The 13,915-nt window shown below is 36.2% G+C and overlaps 3 protein-coding genes across 3 annotated transcripts; all 3 read left to right on the top strand.

Moving 5' to 3' along the window:
* Positions 1-93: 93 nt before the first annotated feature.
* Positions 94-3,673, top strand: pop4 (POP4 homolog, ribonuclease P/MRP subunit). The gene is made up of 7 exons (XM_055208179.2): positions 94-236; positions 352-404; positions 565-785; positions 925-1,002; positions 1,129-1,190; positions 1,314-1,415; positions 3,020-3,673. Exons 1-7 carry the CDS (start codon positions 230-232, stop codon positions 3,154-3,156), a joined length of 660 nt encoding a protein of 219 aa, XP_055064154.2. The 5' UTR covers positions 94-229; the 3' UTR covers positions 3,157-3,673.
* A 2,781-nt stretch (positions 3,674-6,454) lies between these two features.
* plekhf1 (pleckstrin homology domain containing, family F (with FYVE domain) member 1) lies at positions 6,455-8,053 on the top strand. The gene is made up of 2 exons (XM_055208165.2): positions 6,455-6,681; positions 6,905-8,053. Exon 2 carries the CDS (start codon positions 6,918-6,920, stop codon positions 7,794-7,796), a length of 879 nt encoding a protein of 292 aa, XP_055064140.2. The 5' UTR covers positions 6,455-6,681; positions 6,905-6,917; the 3' UTR covers positions 7,797-8,053.
* A 2,226-nt stretch (positions 8,054-10,279) lies between these two features.
* Positions 10,280-11,737, top strand: LOC129447667 (pleckstrin homology domain-containing family F member 2-like). The gene has a single exon (XM_055209445.2). The coding sequence runs from the start codon at positions 10,650-10,652 to the stop codon at positions 11,493-11,495; it is 846 nt and encodes a 281-aa protein (XP_055065420.2). The 5' UTR covers positions 10,280-10,649; the 3' UTR covers positions 11,496-11,737.
* The last annotated feature ends 2,178 nt before the right edge of the window (positions 11,738-13,915 follow it).

Here is a 13,915-nt window from a genome sequence, read left to right on the forward strand (position 1 = left end):
ATGCATGTGTTGGTTAAATCGTTTTAACGAACTTTAAAAAAAAAAAAGGAATATAAATAGATATTTCTTTACACATTTGTGCACCATTTCACTTCTTCACCTCTGCCTACAATGCCGTGTTCGATTTCTCAGGTCTGATCTATGAATCGGTAATCTGCTCCATCTGTCTGTCCTGTCAGCGCACGTGTAAAGCCGCAGTGTATTCTGGGTTGTATATGTGTTTTGAAGTATGGAACGTAAGTACAATTTTATTGTTATTCAGCATATTTGTAAATCTAACTGTTTCTTGTTGAGATTTTCATGATTGTCATCTTAATTACACTGTTTTGACTGTTTGCGTTTGTAACTTAGGTGTTGTTCATTCACGGATTCCTTTGGAACAAGGTGCTATTTTGGGAGTTCAGGTGACTAATGATATTTATATTTGTTTCTAAATATAATTTAGTTTCCCTCTTATGTCTTTTTGATTTAGAAGGAATGGTTCACGTGTATAAATGGGAAAACGTTGTATACTTTGCAAACTAGTGACGTTATAATGGTAACGTTACTGTTGTAATTTGTCAGTCTCGACATGGAAAGGCAGCAGAGGATTTTACCAACGCTTTCCTGGAGAACAGCCTGCCTCGATTGAATGCTTCAGCCATTGAGGATTTGATGTACCGCAAGGCAGTAGTACTGGAATATGCAAGACCAAAGAAGAAAAGAAAGCAGAAGAAAGCCAAAGGGCTGAATGCTAAAGAGAGACGACGGCTGAAAATATTCCAATTGAAACCTGAACATCAAAAGTGGGTGTTATATTTTATCATTCAGTTTCAATTTAAAGCACACGAATGTGCCATTCGATAAGTGTAATACATCAAACAATGAATGACAAAGGCTATACAACTCTCCCACAACAACAACCAAATATGTTTATCCTTGTAGATATGAACTCTTCTTACCTCTGCATGAGCTTTGGAAACAGTACATTGTTGATTTGTGCAATGGATTGAAACCAGAAAGGTATGATGCATGTTGTAAAATCGGTTTGGACAGTTTTTGCTTGTATGAATTTGTTTGGATATTTAATATTTAGCATTGGTTGTTCTGTGCTCCATGAATGTGCTGCCTATTTCTGTTTTAATGTAGCAACCCACAGATGATCCAGCAGAAGCTCTTGAAAGCCGATTTCCATGGTGCTATCTTAACAGGTACTAAATAATGCAAATAAGGATCTTTCTGCATTAAAGTTCAGATGTTTGCTTTCCCTGTATAGTCAGATTAGTGATTAACTGGTGATGTTTTAATCATGATGTCCTGTTTCTCTGTTACAGTAGTCAGATCAAAATGCCCCTCGTATGTGGGTCAAACTGGTATTCTGGTACAGGAACTGAAGCACATCTTTAAAATAATCACAAAAGAGGACAAAATTAAAGGTACGATCCTGAGGATATTATAGTTTATAAAATGAGATCTAGATTGCAGTGCTTTGTTATTGTGAATGATGTGGATTGCTGAAATTTCAGAACAAGGTATTGCTACGTGCACACCACCAGCAACTAGCAATGGTGACGTGATGCAATCACGTTAATTTCAGTGGAAGCTTAGTGACTTCCAGCAACAAATGCGTCAGTTGTTGTGTTCAGCTACGTGACAAAGTTGAGAGAGTTCAACTTTATGCAAATGACAAGCGACTTTTGGTAGCGACTTCCAATGAGAGTGAAACAGTGGAGTTCACGTCATGTGTCTTTTGTCATTTACTGAGAAGATGGTTGCTCATTTGTTTATAGTTGTTACTATGACAACCAGAATTAGGAACACCTCCTAAGGACCATTTTTTAAAAGTAGTAATTTTTTAAAATAGTTAATCGGCATCTTTATTTCAAATGACCTGATCGACCGCAACCCGCATATCATTAAAAATATTTTTTGATGACTCATAACCGCGGGTGACCGCAGGCACCTGCTCATTTTGGATCAACCCGGGCATCACTGGCAGCTACAAAGTCTCTGGCGGTGTGCACGCAGGATTACAGTCCTAGCAATGCTGCTGTTTACCTCCAAAACAACAAAGTGTACTACTCAATTGAACTAGTTGTTTTGAAATGTGTTTATGAAACATCTTGCATCAGCTTTTCTACAGAATTGCTCACAGAGACATTATGCATGTCATCAGTATTTTGTTCACTAGAGGGAGCCTGTCAGCAAAAAATACTTTATATGCATGAAATTACAGTTTAGCTAAATAGTTGTTCATTGGAGTTTTTGAGGAAACCAAGTTGCAAAGTCAAGAATGTTATGTCTTGCATGCTGTTAATTGGTTAAGTGATATTCTTATCTTGTTGTGTCACTTTCCAACTAAATACAGTTAGTGTCCTTGTCTTGAACTTAAACATTTTTACAACATCTGTTAAAGGAATCGTCAATTTTCTTAAAAAAATACAAATAATTTACTCACCACCATGTCATCCAAAATGTTGATGTCTTTTTTGTTCAGTCTAGAAAAAATTATGTTTTTTTGAGGAAAACATTCCAGAATTGTTCTCATTTTAATAGACTTTAATAGACCCCAACATGTTTAAACAGAGTTTCAAAGGACTCTAAACGATCCCAAACGAGGCATAAGGGTCTTATCTAGCAAAATGATTGTCTTTTTTAACCAGAAAAATAAAAATATGCACACTTAAACCACAACTTCTCGTCCTTTGAATCTGCATTAAAACTGTTACGTGTTGGGGTCCATTAAAGTCTATTAAAATGAGAAAAATCCTGGAATGTTTTCCTCAAAAAACATAATTTCTTCTCAACTGAACAAAAAAAGACATCAACATTTTGGATGACATGGTGGTAAGTAAAATACTGTATCTGGATTTGTTTTTGTTTTTTTGAAAATGGACCAATCCTTTAACAAGTTGTTAAGATTTAAGTTTTAGTATGATAGCTGTTCCATTGGGACATTATTAACATCTGAATCATTGTTGCTTATTGTAGGGATATGTTATTTACATTGGATACTGACTTTTTTTCTCTCCCTCTCTAGTCATCCCTAAAAGGAATAGTGTGTTCAGTGTGGAGATTGGTGATTTCGTCACGCACATCTATGGCAGTAAGTTTGAACTGCGCTCTAGTGAACGTTCAGCAAAGAAATTTAAAGTTAAAGGAACTATTGACTTGTAATGGAGAGCCATTGTAACTGTGGTACTCTGAAGAGGAGACATCCAATCCACAGTTCTTCTTCATTATGGACTCATTTTTATTAAATAATATTTTTCATGAAGGTTTGCCGGGAGACTGGAATGCTTGTTTTTCCATTTGATGTTTTGTGTGCCGCATTCTTATGTGAGCATTCAGTAAGATGCTTTTAATTTATGAGATCTCCACTAGGTGGTGACATGATACATTTTGTTTGTGTTAAAAAAATTATGAATGACTGCACATCCTAGTTATAAATTAGTCACTATTTTAGACGACCTAGTTAAACTGTAACTGAATGAATGACTCTCACTTCCTTGTTTTCTTTCTCTGAACTTTATGAAAGTCATGTTAGTGCAGTGGTTCCCAAATTGGGGTGGGGGGGTGACGTGAGATGGTGCAAGAGGCCCTTCTAGTCTTATGACATTTTATAAAATTCATTACTTTATTATAAATTCTGTGTAATCAAACTTCAGAAAAATAAAGCTACTGACCAACAACACTTCATTTTATAATTTAATGTTGTTTAATTAAAATTGTAAGTTTGATATTGTTTTATGTCATGGGAGATGCACACTAAGAAAAGTTTGAGAACCACTGAGTTAATTTATTGTTGATTCCAAATCAGTATTTTGTTTAACCCTAATAAGTCCCTTGGAGTTAATCTTACCCCCAAGCCACTTTTATTTAGTTAAAAAACATGGTTCCCTTCATCTCAGTGGAATAAGATTTTGTGACTTTTCCAGATTATCTGTCAAGATTCATATAAAAAACTGGGCTTGATTCGGTCGTTCTAAAGAGGTGTAACAAAAAATCACCAAAAGAGGCACTTTGTATCCCCAAAGAGTCCCTTTGGGGATACAAATGACCCCAATTGAAATTAATGGGAAATGCAAAAAAAATATTTTTTTTTCTTGTTATTCATCAAATAAAATCAATGCATCCAGAATAAATCTGAAAATTTTGACACAGAGAGGTAGGCCTGGTACTAGAGCACAAATGCAATATAGAAAAGACATGCTCAATCACACACACACACACAAACAGACACACACAAACTCACAAAGGTATGACTGCCACAGAGAGTATTTTTTACAGAATTTGGCAAAAAACAGCCACAGATGCAAAACATCTGATGTAAAGATGTAAAATGCTCACACAGGTGTGTGCATGCCCACACACGCACAAAAACACAGTAAAACTTACACACACATAAAGACAAAGTCACAAGCACGCACGCGCACACAGACAGACACACACACAGACAAACACCCTTACATTGTCAAATTTCTGTGGCATTTTGTAAAAACAGACATTTCAAAATGCATCAAAAACTACAAAAAAATATTTTTATTTTTATTGACCTTTCTAATGTTTGTATAAACATAAATTCACAAAATGTTTCACTAAAGTAGTGATGTTGAGCAGTTGGCCACACACAGTAAAATGAATGGATCTCTATGTGCATCTGTTGGTCAAAATGATTTATTTCCTAAACTGTAACCATAAAACTGTTTTTTTTCTACACACCAAATGGTCGAATTTAACATATAACATCTAGATCAATATCTTAAAAACAATTTAAATCAAATTTAGATCATAATTTATGTGAATCTTTCATACAAATTTGATATTTTACAGGCAAGCTAATGGTGTAGTTGAGGAATTGAGTGGTAAACAGGTACAAAAATACTTCATATCTCCCAAAATGCAGCATTAATGTATAGATGGAATGGAAAGTAAACAAAAAATACATATTATTTGTATCATTAAAAATGTATATATTTTTGTAGTCACTCTTTTAATCTCTAGGGTAATTTTTACCCCCAGGGAAATACAGGAAAGGTATACAGGAAAATAGGGGCTTATGAGGGTTAAATAAACATTGTGTGACCTCCATTCAGAAGTCAGGACTGATAAGCAAATATCATACTGTCACATCACATTTAAAAACGTTTTAATCCTTTATGGCAGATATGACAGTAAGTAGACATAATTCATGTAAATTTGGACATTTTTCCAGATTGAAATGACTGCCAAAAGTGTCCCAATATTCCTGATTTAACCATATATTGTTTGTGATGATGTTGCAAGTATATTATAAGGTAAGGTAACTTTATTTCTACCCGAGGGTAGATTTTGGTTGCAGGTAAGGAATGGATTATTTACACAGACACACTTAGGCAACATTGACAAAAACAGTGACATAAACAATGACATAAATAGATTAAAATGTACATCATATTATTAATATAAATTTCAGAAAAAAAGGATGTATTTTAAAAATTACAGGAAGCTATAAGAGTCAAAATTAGCAAATAAATAAATACATTAAATACATGAGGAAAGCTGTCATTAATCTTGGATTTAATTTAATAGTAGACTAAGTGCTGTTTAACATTCGAACAATTCGAATTATTTAACATACAGTAAGATATTTGTGTAGGTCTCACAATTTAATTTGAGTATTAAATTAATTATACTCAAGTGCAGTATTTTCAACAAAGACTTTTAGTTCAAATTATGCAGACAGGAAATCATGTTGTATTTGTATTTCTTTGTATAGTTTTGCGTGTGTGGTGTAATTCTTTGCCTGTTTACAAAACCGCTTTTTTTCTTGGTGAAACTGGGTTGGCATTTTCCTTAAGCAACTTGCCAACGCCCCTTCTGGTAATCCTCTTTCTTCTAAAGTAGGGGCAAAAACAGGTTGTGCTAGTAAATGCATAACTGTCTTTAAGTACTACATTACATTACAGTTTATACAAAAGTAGATCATGTCAAATTTTGTATTAAGAGCACAGTTAAAACTAGTCTGGTTTTACTGAAATAAGACCATGGATGTCATCATTCTTGTAAATGAATGGAAAGTAAGTACATGATTCTGATGTGAAATCCCTTTACCAAGAATAAGGGTGTGTTACAGTACATTTAATCTCTCCTTCTCTCAAGTCACTGTTTAAACGTTGCATCTAGAATGTGTTTTCCATAAATCACAGTTTATATTGCCACAGGAGACATTGCATATTATTAATAAAGACATTTTTGAACAATCTGTACTAAATTTGCCAGTAAACTTGTATTCTTCTTATATGCCACCTTTTTAATAGTTTCAGTCTTTGTGTGTGATGAAGATAAACTTTATGATCTTATATATAGCTGCATGTATACACATGATTCTTTACCAGAATAGGTTCAAAATATATTATTTTGTTTTCTTGTAGACATAAATTCAGAAATTACACTTATGAGGAAGATAACATGTCTTTATTGCGTAGTTTCTCAGAGCTCTGGCATTGCTTGGTTGAGCTGGAATTTCCCTATTTCAGACAGGAAGGACAAGTTTATGAGACTGGTATAAAAGCCGGTCTGAAGTGAAAGATGTGTTTTGTTATACACTACACAGCCAAGGATTCAGACAAACACTTGCAGACAAAATCAGCTAATTTTATTGTAGTTTCAAGAACGAAGAAACTGCAAACAGACACAAAGCCAGTAATCCACCAAATTTAGGTATGTGCTGTTACTTCTTTAATTTATATTTCAAATGACCTAGTAGATATATTTGTGCCACCATATTTATTTATTTATTAGTTTGTTACGTTATTGAAAATATAGTTAAACACTATTTTAATTATTTTCATTACAGTTTATACTTTTTAAAACCATATTGACAGATGTATTCATCTGTTGACAGTCCATTGAAATAAACTTGATGTTTTTAAATGTTTTACAGACAACTGTCACCAATGGCAGAACATCTGATCTTGTCGAAAGAGAATCATGAGCGCATCCGGGCTGTGGAGAGCAGTTTCGGTCGCACTGGAAAGACCCTTCAAATACCTGGCCGTATCCTAGTGGGAGAAGGTCGCTTGTTAAAGTTTTGCAGACGTGGACCCAAACCCAAGGCGTTCTTCCTCTTCAACGACATATTGATCTACGGCAGTATCATGGTGCCTGGCCGCTGGAATAAGAAAAAGCAGATCATTTCTCTGGATGAGGTGCAGCAGGAAGATCTGAAAGACGGAGAGGCCATGGCCAACCAGTGGCTCATCCGAACACCACGCAAGTCCTTCTATGTGGCGGCAGCCTCGCCTGAGGAGAAGCGAGCGTGGATGGAGCACATTGAGCGGTATAAAGCCCAGCTTTTGCAAAACAAAGGCCTTACTATTGACCGCACTGCCAAGAAAAACTTTGCTGCTACATGGATTCCTGACACCGCCTCAGAAATTTGCATGCGCTGCTCAGATCGATTCACCGTTGCTAATCGGAGGCACCATTGCCGGAGGTGTGGGTTTGTAGTGTGTGGAGCTTGCTCGAAGGACCGTGCCTTGATACTCAATATCTCCTCAAGCCCTGTGAGAGTCTGCTGCCGTTGTATAAATTACCTGAAGGCCCAGGATGAACAAGAGAAAAGACAGCAAAGGGACAAGGCAAAAAACTTTAAAAATAATTCTTTGGAAGACTTTGGACAAAACTTTGAATATAAGAGTTCGAGCAAAGAAGACTTGGAACAGGACAGTGAGTATCAAGTGACCACCACATGGTTCAATGAGCGGCAAGTTAATGTTTCCCAATACTGCTACATAAAACCTGAGCACCTGAAACCTTCTCTCACTGGACTATAAACCAAAAAGAAGAAAATTAAAGAGCACTTAAGTTATTATGAACTATGCTGGAACTGCTTCAGCAGGTTAATAGGAAAGATTACAGCAGTTATAAAGTATTTTGCACTAGAGACACTTCTACAAAAAGTATTTAGCACTTGTAAAATTTATTCTTTGTCCATTTGTTTGTATTTAATTGCATTGTTTAGTGAATGTTGTGTATATTTATTTATCAAGTGATGGCAAATATAAATGAATAAAAAATTTATTTGAAATAATCAAGATAATAAAAATGTTGCCTTTTTATTACTCAGTGCAAATGTGTACACACACACACACATACAAAAAGACGCAAATTTAACTATAATTTTAATTAAAATTATTAGCTTTTTGTAATTAAGAAATAGTTTTTTATACAGACTATAGGCTACTGTAAACCCTGACTGCAATATTTATGGGAGAGCAGGGCACAAAGCATTTAAGCAACACACACATCTTTACTACATAAACACTTTTCTGTGATTTTCTGAATACTCTGAAGAGGAGACATCCAATCCACAGTTCTTCTTCATTATGGACACATTTTTATCAAATAATATTTTTAATAAAGGTTTACCGGGGGGATTAGGATGCTGTTTTGCCATTTGATGTTTTGTGTGTCACATTCTTAGGTGAGCATTCAGTAACATGTTTTTCATTTAATTGAGATCTCCACTAGGTGGTGACGTGATACGTTTTGCTTTTTATGAATGAATGAATAAATGTATGACTGCACATCTTAGTTATAAATGAGTCAATATATTAGACTAGTTAAACTGTAATAGGGTATATGTGAAACTTACTTCCGCATTCCTTTTAACATAGATCGCTTCCCTTTTCTTGATGTGCTATGCTGACATGGTGCTGTTTCTCACATGAATCCTTTAGGAGCTACCAGATGAGAATAACCAATGTGCAGTGGATATGCTTGTTAACATCTTAAACCTAAGTAAAAGAAAATGTACGAATTTTTTTTTTATACTTTATAGCTTCTGACAAAGACATTTTCTTCTCACATACACTCAGATATTAAAATAAAAAAGAACAAAACACAAATAATAATACTATGAATAACAATAAAAAGCTACGATAGCAAATTCCGGCAACCCGAAGCGATCAACCTAGGGGCACGTAACGTTCAAGCTCACATCGGTGCGACATGTTTCCTGGAAACGGTGTGCAACAGGTTTTAGATGCGTTTTCTCTTGTTTGGTGGGTGTGCCAGTCGGCCCAATCAGCAGCAAGATGTATATAAACGCATGCGGTACTAAAGAGACTGCTCGCTCAATGGGTTCAAGTTGGAATGTTGTCTTTCATTCTGGATGGCAAGGTCAGTGACTGCAACATCGAGGGTATTTAACAGTATTAAACGCACACTACCGTAGTTGCAACTCTTGCGTCATCCCAACAGGGTGTTCAACACATCGCCGTTTCTGTTTAATAAACGTTGTGCAACGTTTTGTCGAGTCTGAACGCAGCCCAGTTTTCTGGTTTGGTCACGTGATATTCTCTGAATGAATGACTCTCAATTCCTTGTTTTCTTTCTCTGGACTTTTTAAACTCAGGTTAGTGCAGTAGTTCCCAAACTGTGTGGTGTGAGATAGTGCCAGCGCCCAGTGGTAAAAGTAAAATTCATAACTTTATTATAAAATCTGTGTAATCAAACCTCAGAAAAATATAGCTACCAACCAACAGCTCTACAATGAATCATTTCTTTTTAAGTTTGAGATTGTTTTTATGTTTTGACTTTACCTGGGAGAGGGGGGCAAAGGGATGCACTCCGGAAAGTTTGAGAACCAATGGGTTAGTGTAATGTTGATGTTGAAACATCACAAATGTTTCCACATCAATATAGACACCATGTGAGTGCCCTTATTCATGGCGGGACTGATAAGCTAATGTCATACATTCACATTACATTTCAAGAACTATTTCAAAACTCTTTTTAACCTTAATGTCAGATTATATGACAGTAAGTATAGGTAATTCAGGTAAATTGGGACTTTTTTCATATGGCGATGACTGCCAAAGTGTCCCAATATACCTGAATTAACCTTACTGTGTCTGTGATGATGTTGCACAACAAAATTTAATACACAATAAATATGTCTTTAATTTTATTTGAGTGTAAACATAGAGTCGGTCGCAGTATTTTCAACAAAGACTTTGTTCAAATTATGCAGATGGGATTTAATGTTTTATTTTTATTTTCTTGTAGTTTTCCTTCACATATGTGCTGTAATTCCTTGTCTGTTTACAAACAGCTTTTTTCTTAGTGATACTTGATTGGCATTTTCTTAAAGCAACTTGTCAGCGCCCCTTCTGGTAATCGTCTTCATTCTGACGTAGATTTTGTCAGTAAACTTGTTTGACTTTGTAGATTTTGATAGAGCAGTATTTCAGACCAGAAGGACAAGTTTTTGAGACTAGTACGAAAGTAAAAGACTTGTATTGTTAAACGTTGCACAGCTAAGCATTCAGACAAACGCTTGCGGAAGAAATCAGCAACAAATTTTTATTGTAGTTTTAAGAACGAAGAATCTGCAAGTAGACACAGATCTCTTAAAATCAACTGTATTTGCCAGTATTCCATCAAATTCAGGTTAGTGTTGTTCTTTAATTTACATTTTAAATGATGTAGATATAGCCTATTTGTGCCACCATATTTATTTATTAATTAGTTTGTTAGGGTGCATGAACTGTTAACATAACCCTTAATTTTGGAAAAAGTCATAGTTTATACTTTCTAAACCATCTTGATGGATAGATTCATTGTTTCACAGTCCATTAAAATAAACTTGATGTTCTTACCACTTTTATAGACAACTATCAGAAATGGCAGTACATCGGACCTTTTCGAGAGTGAATCAGGAGCGCATCCAGGCTGTGGAGAGCACTTTCGGTCACACTGGAAAGACCCTTCAAATACCTGGCCGTATCCTAGTGGGAGAAGGTCGCTTGTTAAAGTTATGCAGACGTGGACCCAAACCCAAGGCGTTCTTCCTCTTCAACGACATCTTGGTCTACAGCAGTATCATGGTGCCTGACCGCAAGAATAAAAACAGGAAGATTATTCCTCTGGATGAGGTGCAGCAGGAAGATCTGAAAGACGGAAAGGTCATAGCCAACCAGTGGCTCATTCGAACACCACGCAAGTCCTTCTATGTGGCGGCTGCCTCGCCTGAGGAAAAGCAAGCATGGATGGACCACATTGAGCGGTATAAGGCCCTACATTTGCAAAACAAGGGCCATACTTTTGACAGAACTGCCAAGAGAAACTTCACTGCTGCCTGGATTCCTGAAACCGCTCCAGAAACATGCATGCGCTGCTCGGATCGCTTCACCTTTGTTAATCGGAGGCACCATTGCCGGATGTGTGGCTTTGTAGTATGTGGAGCTTGCTCGAAGGACCGGGCCTTGCTACTTAATATTTCCTCAAGGCCTGTGAGAGTCTGCTGGCATTGTATAGATGACCTGAAAAACCAGGATGAACAAGAGAAGAGACAGCGAAGCAACAAGGCAAAGAACTTTAAAAAGAAGTCTTTGGAGGACTTACGACCAAGCCTTGAGAGTTCCAGCAAAGAGGACTCAGAGCAGGACAGCGAGTATCAAGTGCTCACCAAGTGGTTAGGTACCCTGCAACTTAATGATCTTCACTTCTGCTACACAAAACCTGAGTAGAAAAACCTTATTTCACTGGACTGTGAATTGAACAGAATTCCCGCTAATGCTGCATAAAACCTGAGCACATGAAACCTTTTCTTACTAACTCTGAACTGAACCGAAGAAAATAAAAGAGTACCTAATTATTATAAACTATGCTGGAACTGATCATGTACTGCTTCAGCAGATCAATAGGGAAGATTACAGCAGTTATGAAGTATTTTGCACTATATACACTTCTACAAGTATTTTGCTCTTGTTTTGTAGATATATGTTTCTGTGTCTATTTATTTTTTGTTTGTATTACACTTTAATTGCATTGTTCAGTGAATGTTGTGTGTTTTTTATCTGTTTTTTTTTTTAAATATAGATTTGAATTTTAAAATATTATTCATATAACAAGATATTTGAAATAAGCAAGATTATAATAAATATACCTTGCTAAAAAATAAAATTTTATTATAGATACTGAGTGCCACTAAAAAACATTCACATACACAATCTATTACCAACTATTAACAAAATACTTGTTTAAGTTAACAAATAGTTTGTAACACAGACTATATGTTAAACTCTGACCGTAATATTTAGGGGACAGCAGGGCATAAAGCATTCCAGAAATATTCCAGTTAGATTAATTATATTTTTACACAAGCAAAACACAGATCTCTGCTACAAATGAACACTCAACAATTGTTTGTTGAGCCTACAGTTCTTTTACAATTACACTGAAAGTGAAAGTGCACCCCATAGGTGGGGTTATACACACATATATCCATCCATGATTCTTCATCTAAGCATTTTTCTATTATGCATCATGCATATGGATAGATTACCAGTTAAAGAAACATGCCCAGATTTTGGGAATTTAGCTTATTCACCGTATCCCCCAGAGTAAGTTAAGTCCATATATACCTTTCTCAACTCCGTGCGTGTTGTAACTCTGTCTGACGCAGCCCCCGCTAGCTTAGCTTAGCACAAAGTCTGGAAGTGAATGGCTCCAGCTAGCAAACTGCTCCCAATAACTGACAAAATAACACGAACATTTTCCTATTTATGTGTTGTGATTTGTATAGTCACAGAGTGTAAAAATAACAAGGTGATATGAGACACAGCTATCTTTTAACAATATACATACTGGGAACTATATTCTCAGAAGGCGAATCACTGCTACTTGGGCGGAGTGATTTGCTCGCAGCACCCGAGAAGCCCCTGGTGAGGAGCAGAGAATTCGGTCAGAGTTGTGCTAATCACTCCGCCCAAGTAGCAGTGCTTCGTCTTCTGAGAATATAATTCCCAGTGTATACTCTTAAAAGATCACTGTGTCTCATATCACCTTGTTATTTGTACACGGTGTGAATATACAAATCACAACACATAAATAGGAAAATGTTTGCGTTATTTTGTCACTTATTGGGAGCAGTTTGCTAGCTGGAGCCATTTACTTCCAGACTTTGTGCTAAGCTAAGCTAGCGGGGGCTGTGTCAGACAGACTTACAGCACGCACAGAGATGAAAAAGGTATGTATGGACTTATATAACTCTGGGGGATACGATGAATAAGCTAAATTTCCAAAATCTGGGTGTGTTCCTTTAAGAACAGTTAAAAATTATTTTCCATTGTATTTACAGTTACAAATATAAAAGTATGTCATAACACTATGTTGCAACTAACCCAGCTGTGTGCAATCTGCTGGGTCCAGTTTTAATGAAGTTTATTTTACTAAGTTCAGTGGATGCTATAAAATCTTAATTTAACTAAGGTCTAGTCCTGGCTTTAGCTATCATTGTCTGTGAAACCAGCCCTTGGTGTTTTAACTCATCTCTTTTGTCTAATTTCAACCGCTTTAGATATTTCAGATCAATTGATTAAATATGCTCACGCAACTTTCACACCCTCGCAAAATTAAATAAAAAATAAAGAGGTGGAGAGCAGCCACATTTGTTTAATCAGTGAGGGCCTAAAGACCACGTTAAACCCTGTGGGGTGGTTTCCCGAACAGAGATTATAGTAGTTCTAAACAAAAATAAATGTCTTTTCAAACTGAAAACAACTTGCACTGACATATCTTAAAAATTCATAAGTGCCCTTTGTATTGCCTCAAAATGCACACAACTAGTTGGCTTAAACGAATCCCTGTCCAGGAAACCACCCCTGTGGGTTCCCACTACAAGGTAGGACCAGTGGAAAAACATTGTGCTTGGTGAAGTGTGGTCTTTTGTAGCTGTTCAAACCAGTGGTGTAGTCTACGTGATACGCAGGTATACGCCGTATACCCACTAGAAATTGTCAAGGATTTCCGTATACCCACTAAAAATAGCTTGAGGATGCGTAACAGCATGGTTTTCTGACATTTCAAACTTTTAGTCATAATGCAGATGTAAAGCACTGACCAGTAGCATGCTACACTTGCTATTTTAGCGGGTTGAACTGCATAT

The sequence above is a fragment of the Misgurnus anguillicaudatus genome, chromosome 21 (genome assembly GCF_027580225.2).
Source record: "Misgurnus anguillicaudatus chromosome 21, ASM2758022v2, whole genome shotgun sequence".
NCBI classification, from domain to species: Eukaryota; Metazoa; Chordata; class Actinopteri; order Cypriniformes; family Cobitidae; genus Misgurnus; species Misgurnus anguillicaudatus.

Excerpts from the sequence above, each read along its gene's own strand:
- pop4 (XM_055208179.2), top strand. Across the intron at positions 1,003-1,128 it reads AATGGATTGAAACCAGAAAG|CAACCCACAGATGATCCAGC; the intron begins GTATGATGCATG and ends GTTTTAATGTAG. Across the intron at positions 1,191-1,313 it reads CCATGGTGCTATCTTAACAG|TAGTCAGATCAAAATGCCCC; the intron begins GTACTAAATAAT and ends TCTCTGTTACAG.
- plekhf1 (XM_055208165.2), top strand. The coding sequence starts at position 6,918 with ATGGCAGAACATCTGATCTTGTCGAAAGAGAATCATGAGCGCATCCGG.
- LOC129447667 (XM_055209445.2), top strand. The coding sequence starts at position 10,650 with ATGGCAGTACATCGGACCTTTTCGAGAGTGAATCAGGAGCGCATCCAG.